Raw genomic sequence first — 15,168 nt, 5'->3', positions numbered from 1 at the left:
AACATGGCCTACATAAGAGTATTTAACCGCATTTCTTGACTCGTCTAAAAATATAATTCCCGTCTCGTCGGGCTGTTAGCCTTTAAACAGTGGTGAAATGTGCTCTATATCTGATCAGATGTGTTCTGTATCGTCCGTTTATACTGCACGTATGTAATGTATGCGTGAGTTTCCTAAACAACACGGTGTCAACCTGACCTGGAAATGATATCTTTGACCTCTTTCTCAATCTTATTCGAAGCAGCGACTGAACATGCAGTATGTGAATGAGTTTCCTTCCGCTCTTGAAATCTGTGAGAAGCGTGTAAAGGAGGAGAGGGCTTTGCATGCCATTAACATCAAGCATGACCTAAGCTCCATTTCTTAAGCAACATGCCCTTCTGCTTTGTTTATTAAACCCAGTGACATTTCGTTCAGTGTAGAAAATAGCTCAAAAAACACAGGCCAAACAATATTTGTATCAACTTTAGAAAATGATTCTTTCGCCTTTTATTCAAATATGTCATTTTGCCGTATAAAACGTGTTGTATGGATGTTGCATAGTTGTATCAATGAAGTTCAACTTTGCAAATAATTTTAAGAAAACAAAAATACAACATATGAGCTTAAGGTCTGACAACAAAAATGACTGACAGATTACATTGTAGTCGGTATTTGCTTTACTGTGCTGTTTTGGTCTTTTTTGTATATTAGCCTACAATGAAACCCATTTCCTTGATATGCTGTAGTTTGTCTTCATGGCAAATCAAACAAAAGAACCTCTAACATCCGAAGAACCTTTTTTTAGCAGCCAACTATAGTCTAGTGGACATCATAAAAAAATATTTCATTGCAATATTCTGAGTGGTCGGTTATGATATTTTGCCGAGAGTTTATTCAACAAAAATATTGAAGGAGTCTTAAGTCATATACAGTATATGAATCATATTTAAGCAATAATAGTGGTGTTACAAAACCATTCTTAGTTTGAGGTTTAAAAACTTGTGATTTCATCACATGGCTGATTACATTGATGATGAAACCAGTGGTTTACACACCCTGTGTAGCTGATAATGTGTGTAATATTGGTGACAGAGATCAGATGAAGTTGAAAGACACTTACTTATCTTCTCTCTGTTAAGTTGTATAACATAATGTCCTACTTTAACCAAGACGACCCCACACACCTTCTTGCCCCCATGTCATCTCACTGTTTGTGGGTAATTGACAATATTACTGTGTGTTTGTGAAAATGTATATTGTTGGTACTTAAAATGGTTGCCTTAAAATTTTAAGTTAATTCAACTTATATTTATAAGTCAACTCAGCGTGTTAAATCAACTTATATTTTTAAGTTGAATTGACTTAGCAAGAAATGCATAGAGTTAAATCAATGTATTTCTTGTTAAGTTGACTAAACTCGCTGAGTTGACTTATATTTATAAGTTGAATTAACTTACATTTTTTAGGCAAGCTAACTTATTACCTGGATGCACAAGTTTCATGGTGCTCTCATGGCTCATGCGGCGTAGACTGACAGGGAGGTGAAGCTCTTAGCTCTTTATTTTACATTTTCATTTATTCATTTTGCAGACGCTTTTATCCAAAGCGACTTACAAGTAGTTTTATACAGTGACACATTACTGCAGAGCAATCAGGGGTAAGGTGCCTTGCTCAAGGGCCCTTCAGTCATGACCTGCTGGCACAAGACCAACGCTCTAACCATTAGGCCGTTTTTACTTTGATGGACCTTGACATATATACTATTATTACCATGATGTCTGTGACGGCCTGAAATGCATTTTCAGAGTTCTTTTCTTAAGTGTTGTTTAATGTGTTTTTCAGTAAAGAGAAACACTTGTTAGTGTTCAATGTTAATTTATCTTTGAGATTAAGAGGCGTTAATATGAGACGTTAACATATAAAACAAACATTAATGTTGCACCTAATGAAACTTTATTATGTGTAAATCATGTTTTCATGTCAATCCAACAGATTTCTTCCGGTGTAGATGAAATATTTACTGCCTCCCCTTTGCTTTAATTCCAGAAGCCGGGCTGGCTTGGACTACGCAAGATTGTGCAAAACAAGATAATCAATGTCCTCTGACCTTTTTGCACAAAACCTAATAAACTGAACAGAAATAATTCTTCTTTCTGTCATACACGGTTATTCTTTACATGATATCTTATGTTGTCAATATAATGTTTAATCCAGGTAAATTCACTGCTTTTTGTAGGGATAGTTCGCCCAAAAATATAAGTGTCTTTTATCCTTTATTCACCCTCGTGTCATTGACACAAATGAAGATCATTTGATGAAGTCTTAGTGGTTTTGTGTCCATAAAAGGAAGTCATTGTGATTTGGTTATTAAAAATCAATAAATGATCCAATAATTTGGATTTCGTAAGAACAATCCCTTGGATGTGTGAAGCCACATATATTTTAGTTTTATGTGTCTTCTCTCAATATATAATAAATAAAGGGGATTGCATCACGATGTCACACCGGAGGACATTATTATCAGATAAACGCAATTTATATATTAATATCAATCTTATCTGTAGCTCTCTCACAGACCATATTAAGAGCTGACATAAGCATGCTATTCTCATTAAAAGAGGAGGAGTAAAGATCTAAACTCCTCCTCTGTAAATGAAGATAAAGGGTCTTATCAAAAAGCCATGTCCATACAACACACAGTTATAAGGTACCGTGACTTACTTTATTCCTTGTCCTCATCTGAAACCCCTTCACGCACGCACACACATCATCTCAGCTTCACGATGCCGGCAGATTACAGTGGAACATGGGAGATGGTCAGCAATGACAAGTTTGATGATGTCATGAAGGCTATGGGTAAGTCATTTTGTTTACAGCAACTTGCATGATATGGTACGGACGACACGGAGCAGCTCACAGACGTAGATTTAAGTTCTGTCACTTTAAGTGGGACAGAAGTTTAGTGCAGTTTAAGCTCAAGTTAAAGTTAAGCAAGGACTTCTGAGCATTTGCAACGGGCACTTGGATCTATTTATTTGACTATAAAACATTGGAGTTTAGGTGCCAAACGTAATTTCTGAATATAGTTTTAATCTTTATTTGTGGGGAAAAAAGTGCCTGATGCGGGGTCAAAGTTTATGCCATGTTACAGTCTCTTATCAGACACATTGATAAAGGTGAGAGAGATTAGTGGACCCAAATACATCGATCACCTTTGTACCCATGTGTGCATTTGTGCATGAGGTCATCTGCTAATCTGTTGCGTAATAGCCCAGTTTTATTAATGATGGATCCTTCTGTATTGTGTATTTCAATTTGAATGCTGCTTTCTATTTCTCACCTTCAGATATCGACTTCGCCACTCGTAAGATCGCGACGCATCTCAAACAGACTAAGGTCATTGTTCAAAACGGCGACAGATTTGAAACCAAAACGCTCAGCACTTTTAGAAATTATGAGGTCAACTTCACCATCGGGGAGGAGTTTGAGGAGAACACAAAAGGTCTGGACAACAGGGTTGTTAAGGCAAGTGTGCAGAACGGCCGATCTTTGCTGTTTAAAAAGTAATGTGACACGGTCCAGAGATGGATGGGATGTTGATGCACATATTTGCAAGCTGGTTGAATTATCTCTCATCTCTTATATTAACAAAGCAAATTCGTTTCAGACCCTGGTGACGTGGGATGGGGATAAAATTGTGTGTGTGCAGAAGGGGGAAAAACAGAACCGTGGCTGGAAGCAATGGATTGAAGGAGACCTGCTTCACCTGGTACAGAACGACTGCTATACACCCAAAAGATTCAATAAACCAATGCTCACAGTTACACCGAGTTACATGTGTGTGATGTGGGTTGGGGTTTGCACTTTTTACAGTACATGTACTGTACAAAAATACTATACACTGTAAAAACGTTTCTGTATTTTTGCAGCAGGTTTGCCAGTAACTTACTGTAGATTTCATTTACAATTTTGTTTTAAACATAATAATTTACTTAGTTCTTAAATTTCTTTTCATAAAATAAGACTAAATATCTAAGGTCACTTTTCTTGTTACGTAAATGTATCATAATTTAAGAAGTTATAAATATTTTTACTGGAAAACCAAACAAAACTGTTTGCAATGTAACTGTGTCAAGTCTCGTCGTGCTCATTTTGAATCTCAAAAGTGTTTTCATTCTGATAAAAGTCATTTTAATCGAATTAAAAACGTTTTTATGAATCAAATCTACAGTAAGTTACTGGCAATTACGTTTTTCATTGAACTTTATGTGAGAACATAATTATACCTTATTTTATACAAGGCTGTAGTAAAAATGTGGGAAAATATTTGTATCAAAATTGTGATTTCTGCCTCTCTCAATGTTCATCAGGAGATCACCTGTGAGGACAAAGTCTGCCATCAAGTTTTCAAGAAGAAAAACTAATGCTCTTAAATACTCCTGCGTCTGGTGTTGTGCTGTATATATTTTTTAAAGCAATTTTAATAAACAGCTAGAACCGAACAAATCCATTTGATGTTGTGCACCAAATATTGTAAAAAACTAAAGAAAATTGTGCTGTGATGCTGATAAACAGCAACATGTGAAGCCAGCTTACACGAACAAGTCCTGCCACACTAAACTACACGAGTGATGTTGAGCCCTGAACCGTTCTAATGCCGCCAAAGACATGAGGGGCATAGTGGACACACTGGGATTTTACACAAACATTATAGACGCTTCAGCGTTAACAACATAAACAAAAGTTATGTGGTTTACATCCGGTACATTAACCTCCGGAAGACCTCTGCAAAGAATGACCTCTGCTGTTCAGAAGTTTTCATTTGGTTTAATGCAATTAATAATTCATTGAATATTAATATGAATATGAATTAAATATATTTCATTATAACCGAAAACAGACCAGAAGTTAACTTCAATGAAACCTTTTATAAATAAAGTGTCAATGATTTGAAAAGAATAGGCACTTAGAATTTGAAAGAAGAGAGTAAGAAGAGTGTAAAAGCATAATAATAATTTAAATGTGAAGATAAGCTTGTTACTTATTTCAATTAAATATTTTCAAATAATTGACTCTTGTAGGCCTAATAATAACATTAACATGAATACATACATTTATAGAAATGATTTGAACACTTGATTTCTTTCATGTATAAAAGTTCAGTTTGAGAATGAACAGACATCGAGCTTTGCTGTTATTGATGCGTCACCGTTATGGTGTTTAGAGTTTACTCTACTCATCTAGCAATTATTACAATGTGGTTGTAATGTTAGTTTGTGAAATCTGTGGTGAAGTTGATTGATTCACTGTATGTGTGTTGCTTCACTGATACACTTTTTTTGTACAACGCTGGTCCAGAAGAACTTCCTGTTTTGATTTTTAACACTACACGAACGTTTTTACAGAAAACAACAAATTAACTAAGTGCCTTTGGACCTGTGTTTACATCTTGTGACGTGGTCTATAAAAACGGCCCTTGACTTGAAAAGGTGTTGTGCTTTGTTTTATTATATGAATTCTTATAAATTAGTCAAATATGTAGGAAATATTTTAATTACTTCAATGAAATAACCTATTTTTCCAGAATACAGTCATTTTATTACAATTTTGAAGTGTGTTTGTTTTGTTTGCGAGATGAACGACCGCCAGGGGGCAGTAGATGCACATATAAACTACACACACAATACACAATAAATAATCATTTTCGCAGTTTTTTGATGGTTTTAAATCATTCACATTGCTTGCACGTGAAATAGCCTAAAGGCCTATTCTCTTCATTTCTATGTTTACCGGTTCTCTTTTCTTCCCTCCGGATTAGCAACATCTTGGCATTTTTTCTCTCTTGTTAATTCTTCTAGTGAATGTTCTACTGTGTGATTTGTACGTGTTCGGGCCTCAGTCTGCACATTATTATACATACACGTATTATTGTGGTTCTGGTGCTCATGCAGTCATGTAACTCCAGCACACTGCCTACCTCTCTTTCATGTGATGATCAGATCTGAATGATTCCGATAAGCATTTCCAAACATTCCCTAAACATTCCCCAGTCATTCCCGCTGTGAACCGAGTCAGAAATAGGACTGCTAAAAGAAGATCAAGTTTCAAAGCATTGACTCTCTTTCAGTCATCATGACTCCAAACATATATGTTGTAATGCAAACACTTGAAGATGTAGGCTATGTGTTATTTTCTGTTGTTTAATTTATCACCTTCAAGTTAAACGTTACCTATCAATGTTATGAATGAGTGCATGACACATTAAAGGGGTAGACCTGTTAGCAGCATGCTTCCATTATTCACCCATTCCATTCTTATTCCATTATACATTCCCTTAACTGGACCCAAACCACCCCGACTCATAATCTCATCATCTATAACCAGACACACATGACACTTGAAAGGAACCCATATGCCTAAGCGTATAATTGTGGGTATCAAAATATAATCATTTGTTTAATTGTGAACTTTGGCCAAGAGGTATGTAATTGCCTTAAAGGACATATTTTGCTATATTATATTTCAAACTTGTGGCGGGGCAAAGGTTGACACTTTTATTTCTTTCCGGTCCGAGAGTGTCCGTATAAATCTGTGTACTGCGATAGGTTATGAGAACAGTTTTGTGCTTATGCTTTGTGTTGTCCTTATGCTGTTCCATTGTTTACCTCATCTGTACGTCGCTTTGGATAAAAGCGTCTGCTATATGACTAAATGTAATGTAATGTAAGTCAAATGTGCATTTGTGACTGTGGTGGGGTCTGGCTTGTCAGCACCACAACATTTAAATTGAATATGTATTTGTCTAAAATTCGTGTAAATTATTTGCGCAGTTGTGTTAGCACACAGTAGCTACATACACACACACTGTAATATTTTGGACGTCTAGTCGGAGAGAATGATGTCAAAAAGTCTCCCATCGTGCCAACAATCAAAATGTTTTGGTGGTTGAACTTTCAATAACAGACACTGCGGCCTAAAGTTTTCATAGACTACACTCTTAAAAAAATGTGCTTTAAAAGGTTCTTCGATGCCATTGAAGAACCTTTTGGTTCCATAAAGAACCTTTAGCATCCGAAGAACCTTTCTTTGTGGCGAAAAACGGTTCTTTAGATGATAAAAAAGTATGAAAGAGTTGGTTTTTTACAGAACCTCAGACTGAATGCTTCTTTGTGGAACCAAAAGTTGTTCTCCTATGGCATCGCTGTGAGTAACATTTGAATCACCTTTATTTTTAAGACTGTAGTAGAACCATCTCTTTCTTACCTTTTTATTATTCAGATGTTAAACTTTCTTTATGGTAACACACCGAAAAAAGGTTTTTCTTTGGCATCAAAGTCCCCAAATTAATACAAATGTTATGCAGTCATTCCAGGTTTTCAGTTTCAAGTCTTCACTCTTCAGCATTTTAATAATTGTGTATATTTAACACTGTATCTGTCTCACTAAAACATTGTTAGTTATTCTACGATTGCATGATAACATCTGAGAACCCTTTCACCCGAGGCCAGGGGTCATTTCAAGGTTAGCACGAAACTAACTTCTTAAGGAAGATGACACATCTCTTATTATTAGCTGTCTATTTTAAAAACTTAATCATTGACAACTGCGTGTCTTTTCTCTGCCCAAACAATCCCGTGTGTACACTTTCAATTTAAAACGATCGTGGCATATCATAATACACTTCTGGGAGGAATGCTTATTTATTGTCATCTATTGTTCATCACAGAAGATAACAGAAAACATCACGCAAGTTGAATCTCCGAAAGCAAAGGGAGGAAAACGTTTTCATGCAAACCACTAATCTCTATTTACCAAATTATTTTGGATTTTCCCAAAAAATCCTGTGCGTTACAACAATTGCCGGATTTTGTGCAAATCAAATCTCTGGCTATTTTCCTGTGTCTGGCAAACATTGCTGACCTCTGTGTCTTGTGCTATAGGCGCGGGGCTCAGTGCGCAGAGAAGCTCGTGGAAACCACTGCTAAGAATCCCGCCAATTCAATTGTGTACCCGAGCATCGGGAAGCTGGCAACCTGTGTGGTGACACCAGAGGCCGGGTCAGATCGAGATGCCGTGGTCGCTCTTCGTGCGCAAAACGTCTCTCAGAACGCGCAGTGCTGGAAAAGTGCTCGGATGCGTTTGTGCGCAATTTCATGTCTAGTTGATCTGAATGTGACAAGCAATCTTCCAAAGTCACACAGCAAACAAAGTGCATGCAATAGCAACCATTGGTGCCATAACTTCGTACACACATAACCTTACAATACAGTAAACGGAGTCAATTTAACTAAAAAAAAGACATTTTTAACTAAAGACATATAAGCCAAATGTCACTAGGTTAAAATACGCATGCATTGAGTCCTACTTGCCTTCGATTTTAGGGAACACACTCTCACGGTGAAGAAATAACACTTTAATACTTTAAATTAATAATACTTTTATTATAGTTATAATACATAGAAAAACATCAATGGATGATCAACACTATTCATCCATTAATTCATTTAAATATTATTATTATTCATCTCACTTGTTAAAATGTCCAAACTATATTATTATAAAGTAGTTGTTGATAGTGATTTAATATTGCAGGTTGTGTTTCTATTGTTCTTTTATTAATGGCAACAGAAAACAATGATATTATGAATTATTTTAAAACCAACTCGGTAAAACTGAAATGCAAGTTTCCCCTGTGAACAACCCCGATAAGAATATTTCAAGTGAACAGATTATTTTGCTAACAGCTTTCTCTGTTGCCCACTGACACACATAATGCATGCATACTTTAACGGGGGCCCACCTTCACCTCCCACTGTTCCCGGGCATCCTGCATGCGGGTGTATTATATGATGCACACCTGGCACCTGAGAAAGCGCCGCTTGGGCATGGCCAACATGGAAGCGAGATACCATTCATTCATTTTTTACTTAGATTATATTGCTGTGTGTGAGAACATTTATTGACATGTTGAATTTATATAATATGTAAGATATACATATTTTTTAATTCAGTATAACGATAAAACAATTTTTTTACAACATTATTTATATAAATGACTGTGCTATTGTGTTCGATTTATAGGTTTGCATTCATTGAATTGGCTCGTATTAAGAAAGAGTAATAATAAGAGATTTGAAGTTACTGAATTATCTTATGCGTTTCATTACGTCACCTAATGCATATGTCCAAATCTTTAAAGAATATTTTGGATTCGATGTGTTTAGATTCGACATATTTTGTTAAATGTGTGTGCTCGAGATCGACACTCCTGATCCTCCAGTTTTAGGGCAAACAGAGAGAAAGAAGAACACATATTTTATTAATTAAGCTTTTCCTAACGGGTCAGTTTTAAACATGCATATATTTGAGATGTATTTTACAATTTTATAAATTATAAACTAAGCTATAAATTGCTAGGCATTATAATGTTATTATATGTTGATGAAATGTGTTTTATTCGTTGCTTTTCTGTTTTGCTGTTATGTCAAATAAATTAATAAATGTTTCATTGTTACGGTGACTTAATTTTCAGGGTAGGTCTGAATATCTCTCTTCTTGTGCAAGGGTCATTTTAATCAAACATAACTTTACAAATAATGTTTAAATCGGGTTTGTTTTTTACGAAGAATTTATAAAATTGTTCATTATTCTTTGGAAATACGGTCAAGTTGAAAAACAGTGATCTCATGTAAGCCTATTCTTTTGTTAAAAGGCGACACCATGTCTGTAACGCGGAATAACTTCTCCTATAAAAAAGTTCTGCTTGTCAGTGGGTGAAAAACAATGAGATGCTGATCTGTATCACTCAAACTGCAGTTCAAAATTCTCATTGAATGGATATTGCGTCTGTCAATCATACATCCATTGTATTGTACCTATGACCCAGGCTTATTGACCCCGAAGAAAAATCTGAATATTCCGTGCAGGAAACACCCCCAAACAACTTTGTGATCATAAACGATGTTTAACATTTCCGATTAAATCAAAAAAGCTGGTCCGCAAATATGGCAATATGTGTGTGTGTGTGTGTGTGTATTGCGCAGTTGAATAATTCATTTTCTTAAATCTTCAAAAGTTTTGCCATCTATCACATTGATGCCCTACTGCTGAAACTTTTGTGTATTTCCTAAAATATTATTATTTTTTACAAATTTGCTGGCTATTAAAACACCAAAACAAATTTTTTCCCATTTTCGTGCGGTGAACAAACTGTAACACAACATTTAAACGAATAAAAAAAATGAAAACAGATCTCCCCCGTTTATATGTTTGGCCTTAAACATTTTACATAGCAGAAATTGATTCAACCTACATTTCACAGCACTAAACGCCGTGTTGGTAGCCTATATAACAAGGAAACATTGTTGTTGGTCGAACAATTTATATTTTTATAATAATTAATCTTAAAATTGCCACGTAATAATAATAATAATAATAATAGTAATTTATTCAATTGACGACCACCGTTACGTTGACAAAGAGTTTATTAAAAGATAAAAAGCTAGACCTATAAAATAAAAAATATTGAAAAGTGCTATTTAAACATGGTCCCTTGTGTCACAGACAATTCAACATATTTTCATATTGTTAAAAAAGTACATACAAAATAGTCCGAACAAGCCGTCACGTGCGCTGACCCCTGTAAGACCCCGCATCAAGGGCCCTACGCGAAAATAAAGGACCAAAACACAGGTGTGAGTGAGCGTGTACATGCGTCCCCTCCGAGCTTCAGTTCAACTACCCGTTCTGAACTCCACTGTGTCCTTAAACATTCAAAAGCAAAGAGAATAAAATACAATGGGTCCAGAACCCAGAACGTCTCTCCAAAGTCACTGACAGCACGCTGGGAAGGGATTCAGGTAAACACGATCTGTAAATCCAGATGTCGGTGCCTTCAATCTGCTGGCCATCCCACAGGACACGAGTGTACAGTTTATACAGATGTCCAGCACATCTCACGTGGACAAAATGTTTCGACTCATAATCCAACTCGTTACATGTCCCACACCGCATGCGCGCTTTGCTTTTCATCTATTTGGGTGTGTTGCCTTTTAACCTGTGGATTTCAAATCCGACCAGATCACCGTCTCGTATTGTTTTTACGCGTGGAAACGTCGGTTTCTATATATCGATCCGCGCCTGCAGTGCCGAGTGTTTGCTCTCGTGCTCCCAGTACGAACAGTGCATCACGGAGAGATCGGTGGGCTGCCGCGAGCAGGCAAACTGCAGCCCCGTCACGTTACCCGTGGACACCGGAGGAGGTGCGGCCGCGGCGGGACTTAGCTGCTGCGCGTGCGGGTGCGCGTGGTGGTGGTGGTGATGGTGATGATGGTGACCCATGCCGTTGTAAGAGTTCACCATGCCCGGGAGAGCCATGCTCTGCACGCGCGAGTACGGATTGTACGAGGACGGCGCGGACAGGCCTTTGACGTTAACGGGACTCACGTTCCCGCTGCTCATCTGACAGGAGGTGTAGGACATGGGCGCCGGAGACCAGGAGTTGTTAATGAACCCCGACTGCAGGTATTTGGGCGGGGACAGGTAACCGTACCCATCCCCGCCGAACAGAGATTTACCGGGCTGGAAATGCGTCGGCGGAGGCCTGAACGGTCTCTTCATGCGCCGTCTCCGCCGGTAGTTACCCTTCTCGAACATGTCCTCGCAAGCCGGGTCCAGGGTCCAATAGTTGCCTTTGCGTTCTCCTCCACCTTCCCTTGGCACTTTAATGAAGCATTCGTTGAGAGACAGGTTGTGTCGGATGCTGTTCTGCCATCCCTTCTTGTTTTTCTCGTAGAAGGGGAACTTGGAGATGATGTACTGGTAGATACCGGACAGCGTGAGACGCTTTTCCGTGCTCTCGCGGATCGCCATCGCGATTAACGCCACGTAGGAGTACGGAGGTTTCTGGGTCGGGTCAGATTTGTCCGGTAACTTCTCGGGCTCTAGGTCGCCTTTGGTCCTGTCTTTCTCCGTCGACTTGGTGTCCACGAGGATCATTGCGCTATCCTCAGGGCCCGGGTAAGTTGCCATCATTGCGCACGCGGCCGACCTGCGCCACAGCACACCCGAAGAGCAGTCCAACCCCAAGTTTAGCAGTCTTCTGTAAGAAATGGTTTCTTGCGAATAAAATGCGTACTTGTTTGTACGTCTGCAGCTCAATGCCAGAGGAAAACGTTTATCCGAGCTCCTGCGTCCCAGACTTTCTCCTGAACTAGAAGGAGGGCAAATTGTGGTTTGGTTTCTCCGTAATCCCGCCTACTCTCCTGCACAACCACACACACACACACACACACACGTATATTTGATGCGCTAAGGAAATAAAGCTTCCTGATTCTTCTGCCACGACGCGATTATTCAGCTCTTTTGTTTCACACCTTTCATTATTCTGTGCGCTGTTTCACAGCAGAACAAATGAGCCAACAACTGGTGACTGAGGCCGACTTTAACAAGACATCATTGATTCATAAAACAGGTGCACGAGCGAAAATAAATCGATCAATTTATGAGTGTCACGCCCGCAAGGTTTCCCTGTGGTCAAACCATTTTATAATAATATCTCAACTTTCCTTTCAATCTAAAAACGAGTTATGACATGAATGCACTCTGTCAGTATTACCAAACGAGTGACAACAACATTCATTATTATTCTTATTATTGCTGTTTTAAGAGATCGCTTTGGGGCTGAAAATATATACTTGAACGATGATCTAATCGCTTTTTATTTTGTTTGCATGTCTGCACTTTTCCTCCTTACTTCTCCACATGATAAACGATAATCTGGGTTGCATTGCAAAGCCAATCTACGTGTGAAGGAAAATGAAAGAAAATGCAGGTTAAAAATACATTTACTTTTACCCAAAGCGACTTACATATATTATCCATAGTTCAGGCCTACATGTGCATTTATTTACTTCCATTCTATTTGGACCTACTTTGATAAATATGCGGAAGAAACGCGTTTGATTTTTCGACTGTGCTTTCTCACACAACAGGGAGGCCGACATAGGAGTTCGTGAAAAAGATGAGGGAATATGTTAAAGGAGCATCTCGGTTTTATAGCAAAACGCTATTGCGCAGTTAACAGAACTCGATGAGGATGCGCTCCAGTAGCTCCGGGCATCTCTGGCCATATTCTCTTTAAGTCAAGTTTTTAACAAAACGTTCTTTTCTTTGTCTGATATTTGACCTGTGTTTTGACTTGCATAACCTTATATGTTTTGCTTATAGTCAATGTTTTCTTGTACAGCTGCTTTCGAACATTGTAAAAAGCGCAATATAAATAAAGCGGACTTGACTTGACTTTTATGATCCGCATCGTTTGATCACATCAATTTATTAATTTTGGCAATAATATTAATATTTTATCAAATCCTATTTTTTTCTTTTATTGTGGAGAAATGTATAAGCATGTGCATGTTTCTGCTCGTTTAGATGAGTGTTTTATGGTAAAGATATTGCAACCTTCCATTCACGCGCTTATCTTAAAATATTAGTAATGTTTTATTTACTCATGCCAATATTCCCTTACAACATTTTACTTTTCTAACAAAAAATACAATTGCGTGATGTAAGTGAACAAAACACGTTTTTAAATCGCTTAAAACCCATGCGTAATGCTTCCGTAGAATTTCATTAAACGACAGCAAAGACGAGAACACACATTCTGGAGCTGATTTATACAAAACAAATACACAAAACATATGGCTAGCCGAAACTATTTTGTATATCTTTTGAAATAAAATTAATAAAAAAGAGAACTGTAAAAAACTGAGTAAAACTAATCTATGAATCTAAATGTTTCTTATTCTTTTCAACAATGTTGAAATTTTATGAAAAAGTCAGATGACTTTATTATTTACATTTTCATACGAACAGCAATGCCTTTATTTTTTTTAAATAAATGGAAAAACAAAGACATGTTTAATGCCCAACATTCATCCGGTCCTTAGAAGCATGCTGGGGTTGTGCCTCCATGCCAAAGATTTGCAAAAGAGCAGTAAAAATGCCCCTTTAGGTGTAAACAATATCTATCATTGGTCAAAGTGTCAAAATACATAGTTATTGTATATGATGAGAGAAGGGGAGGTAATGCAGAAATGAAGAAAGCATTAGCAGAAGTACTGTATGTATTCCAGGCTTAATGAACTCGGGAAGATGGAAATTTCTGTTCTGCACTTCCTGGCCGGGTCTGAGACGTAAGGATGTTTATTTTTGGGTGCGAACCAGTGGTTCTCAAACTCTTTCAGTGCAAGTTTGTGCCTCCCTTTGTGTATAGAGTGCGGCCCCCGAATAAAGACTTATAATCCCAAACCTAGAATTTCAATAAAACCAAAAGCACAGTCATACAACCCTGAAAAATAAATTCTTTTGGTTGGATGATTCTTATTTCTGCATTTTTCTGATGTTTGTTTGCATAAAGTTTATGATACATTTCTATATATTTCAAAAAATAGCACCCCTGGACCCATCTTGGGGTCCCCCAGTTTGAGAACCACTGGTATAGACGGAGAGGACTGGATCACACACATCAGTCCATAGAGCAAGGATGAAAGATGTCTGTGTATTTTGACTAGAGAGAAAAGTGTGCATGTGGAGATGTAAGGGTGAGGAAACGGAAAGAGGGATTAAGGGAGAGATGTTCTTAGCTCCTGCTGTGACACAGGTGAACAACACACACACATACAAACCCGGTGCATGTTTGTCACTCAATATGTGTCACGTACATTGATAAATCCAGACTCATATTTAAAAGACCTTTCTTATAGCACATTTTGGACATTGACTTTAAATTTCAGCCTGCCGGGCTCTTGGCCTATTTTCTAGCTTCTAGTGAATGTCTTGTGAAAGTCTAGTTGTTTTCAACTACACTGGGTTTTTACATGAATCAGGCCAAATTCCGTGGGTTTACTGTTAGGATGCATGGATTACCTAAATATCTGCCAATGTTATCTGCCCATACCGATTCGGAAGATTAGATGAAAATTACTTAGGTTATTAATTCATATAATGACTCTTAATATAGAACATCAAACCGGTGATGTTTCATAACATGTTTTATATACAGACAAATCACACAAATTTAGGGATGCTCCACCCAAACATTCTGTCATGAATTACTCCCCCCCACATTCTTCCAAATGTCTGTGTTCTGTTGAACACAAAAAAAAAGATATTTGGAAGAATGTT

General features: G+C 37.6%; 2 protein-coding genes across 2 annotated transcripts; one reads left to right on the top strand and one right to left on the bottom strand.

The window, feature by feature from the left end:
- The first annotated feature begins 2,652 nt into the window (after positions 1–2,652).
- rbp2a (retinol binding protein 2a, cellular) lies at positions 2,653–4,492 on the top strand. The gene is made up of 4 exons (XM_079481269.1): positions 2,653–2,838; positions 3,329–3,507; positions 3,650–3,751; positions 4,353–4,492. The coding sequence occupies exons 1-4, from the start codon at positions 2,664–2,666 to the stop codon at positions 4,404–4,406; spliced, it is 510 nt and encodes a 169-aa protein (XP_079337395.1). The 5' UTR covers positions 2,653–2,663; the 3' UTR covers positions 4,407–4,492.
- Positions 4,493–10,230: 5,738 nt separating this feature from the next.
- foxl2a (forkhead box L2a) lies at positions 10,231–12,190 on the bottom strand. Its single transcript, XM_079482259.1, has one exon. The coding sequence runs from the start codon at positions 12,013–12,015 to the stop codon at positions 11,104–11,106; it is 912 nt and encodes a 303-aa protein (XP_079338385.1). The 5' UTR covers positions 12,016–12,190; the 3' UTR covers positions 10,231–11,103.
- Positions 12,191–15,168: the final 2,978 nt, after the last annotated feature.

The sequence above is a fragment of the Barbatula barbatula genome (assembly GCF_947034865.1).
Source record: "Barbatula barbatula genome assembly, chromosome: 19".
Taxonomy (NCBI): domain Eukaryota; kingdom Metazoa; phylum Chordata; class Actinopteri; order Cypriniformes; family Nemacheilidae; genus Barbatula; species Barbatula barbatula.
Note: the sequence above shows the minus strand (reverse complement) of the source record. Positions and strands in the feature narration are given on the sequence as shown.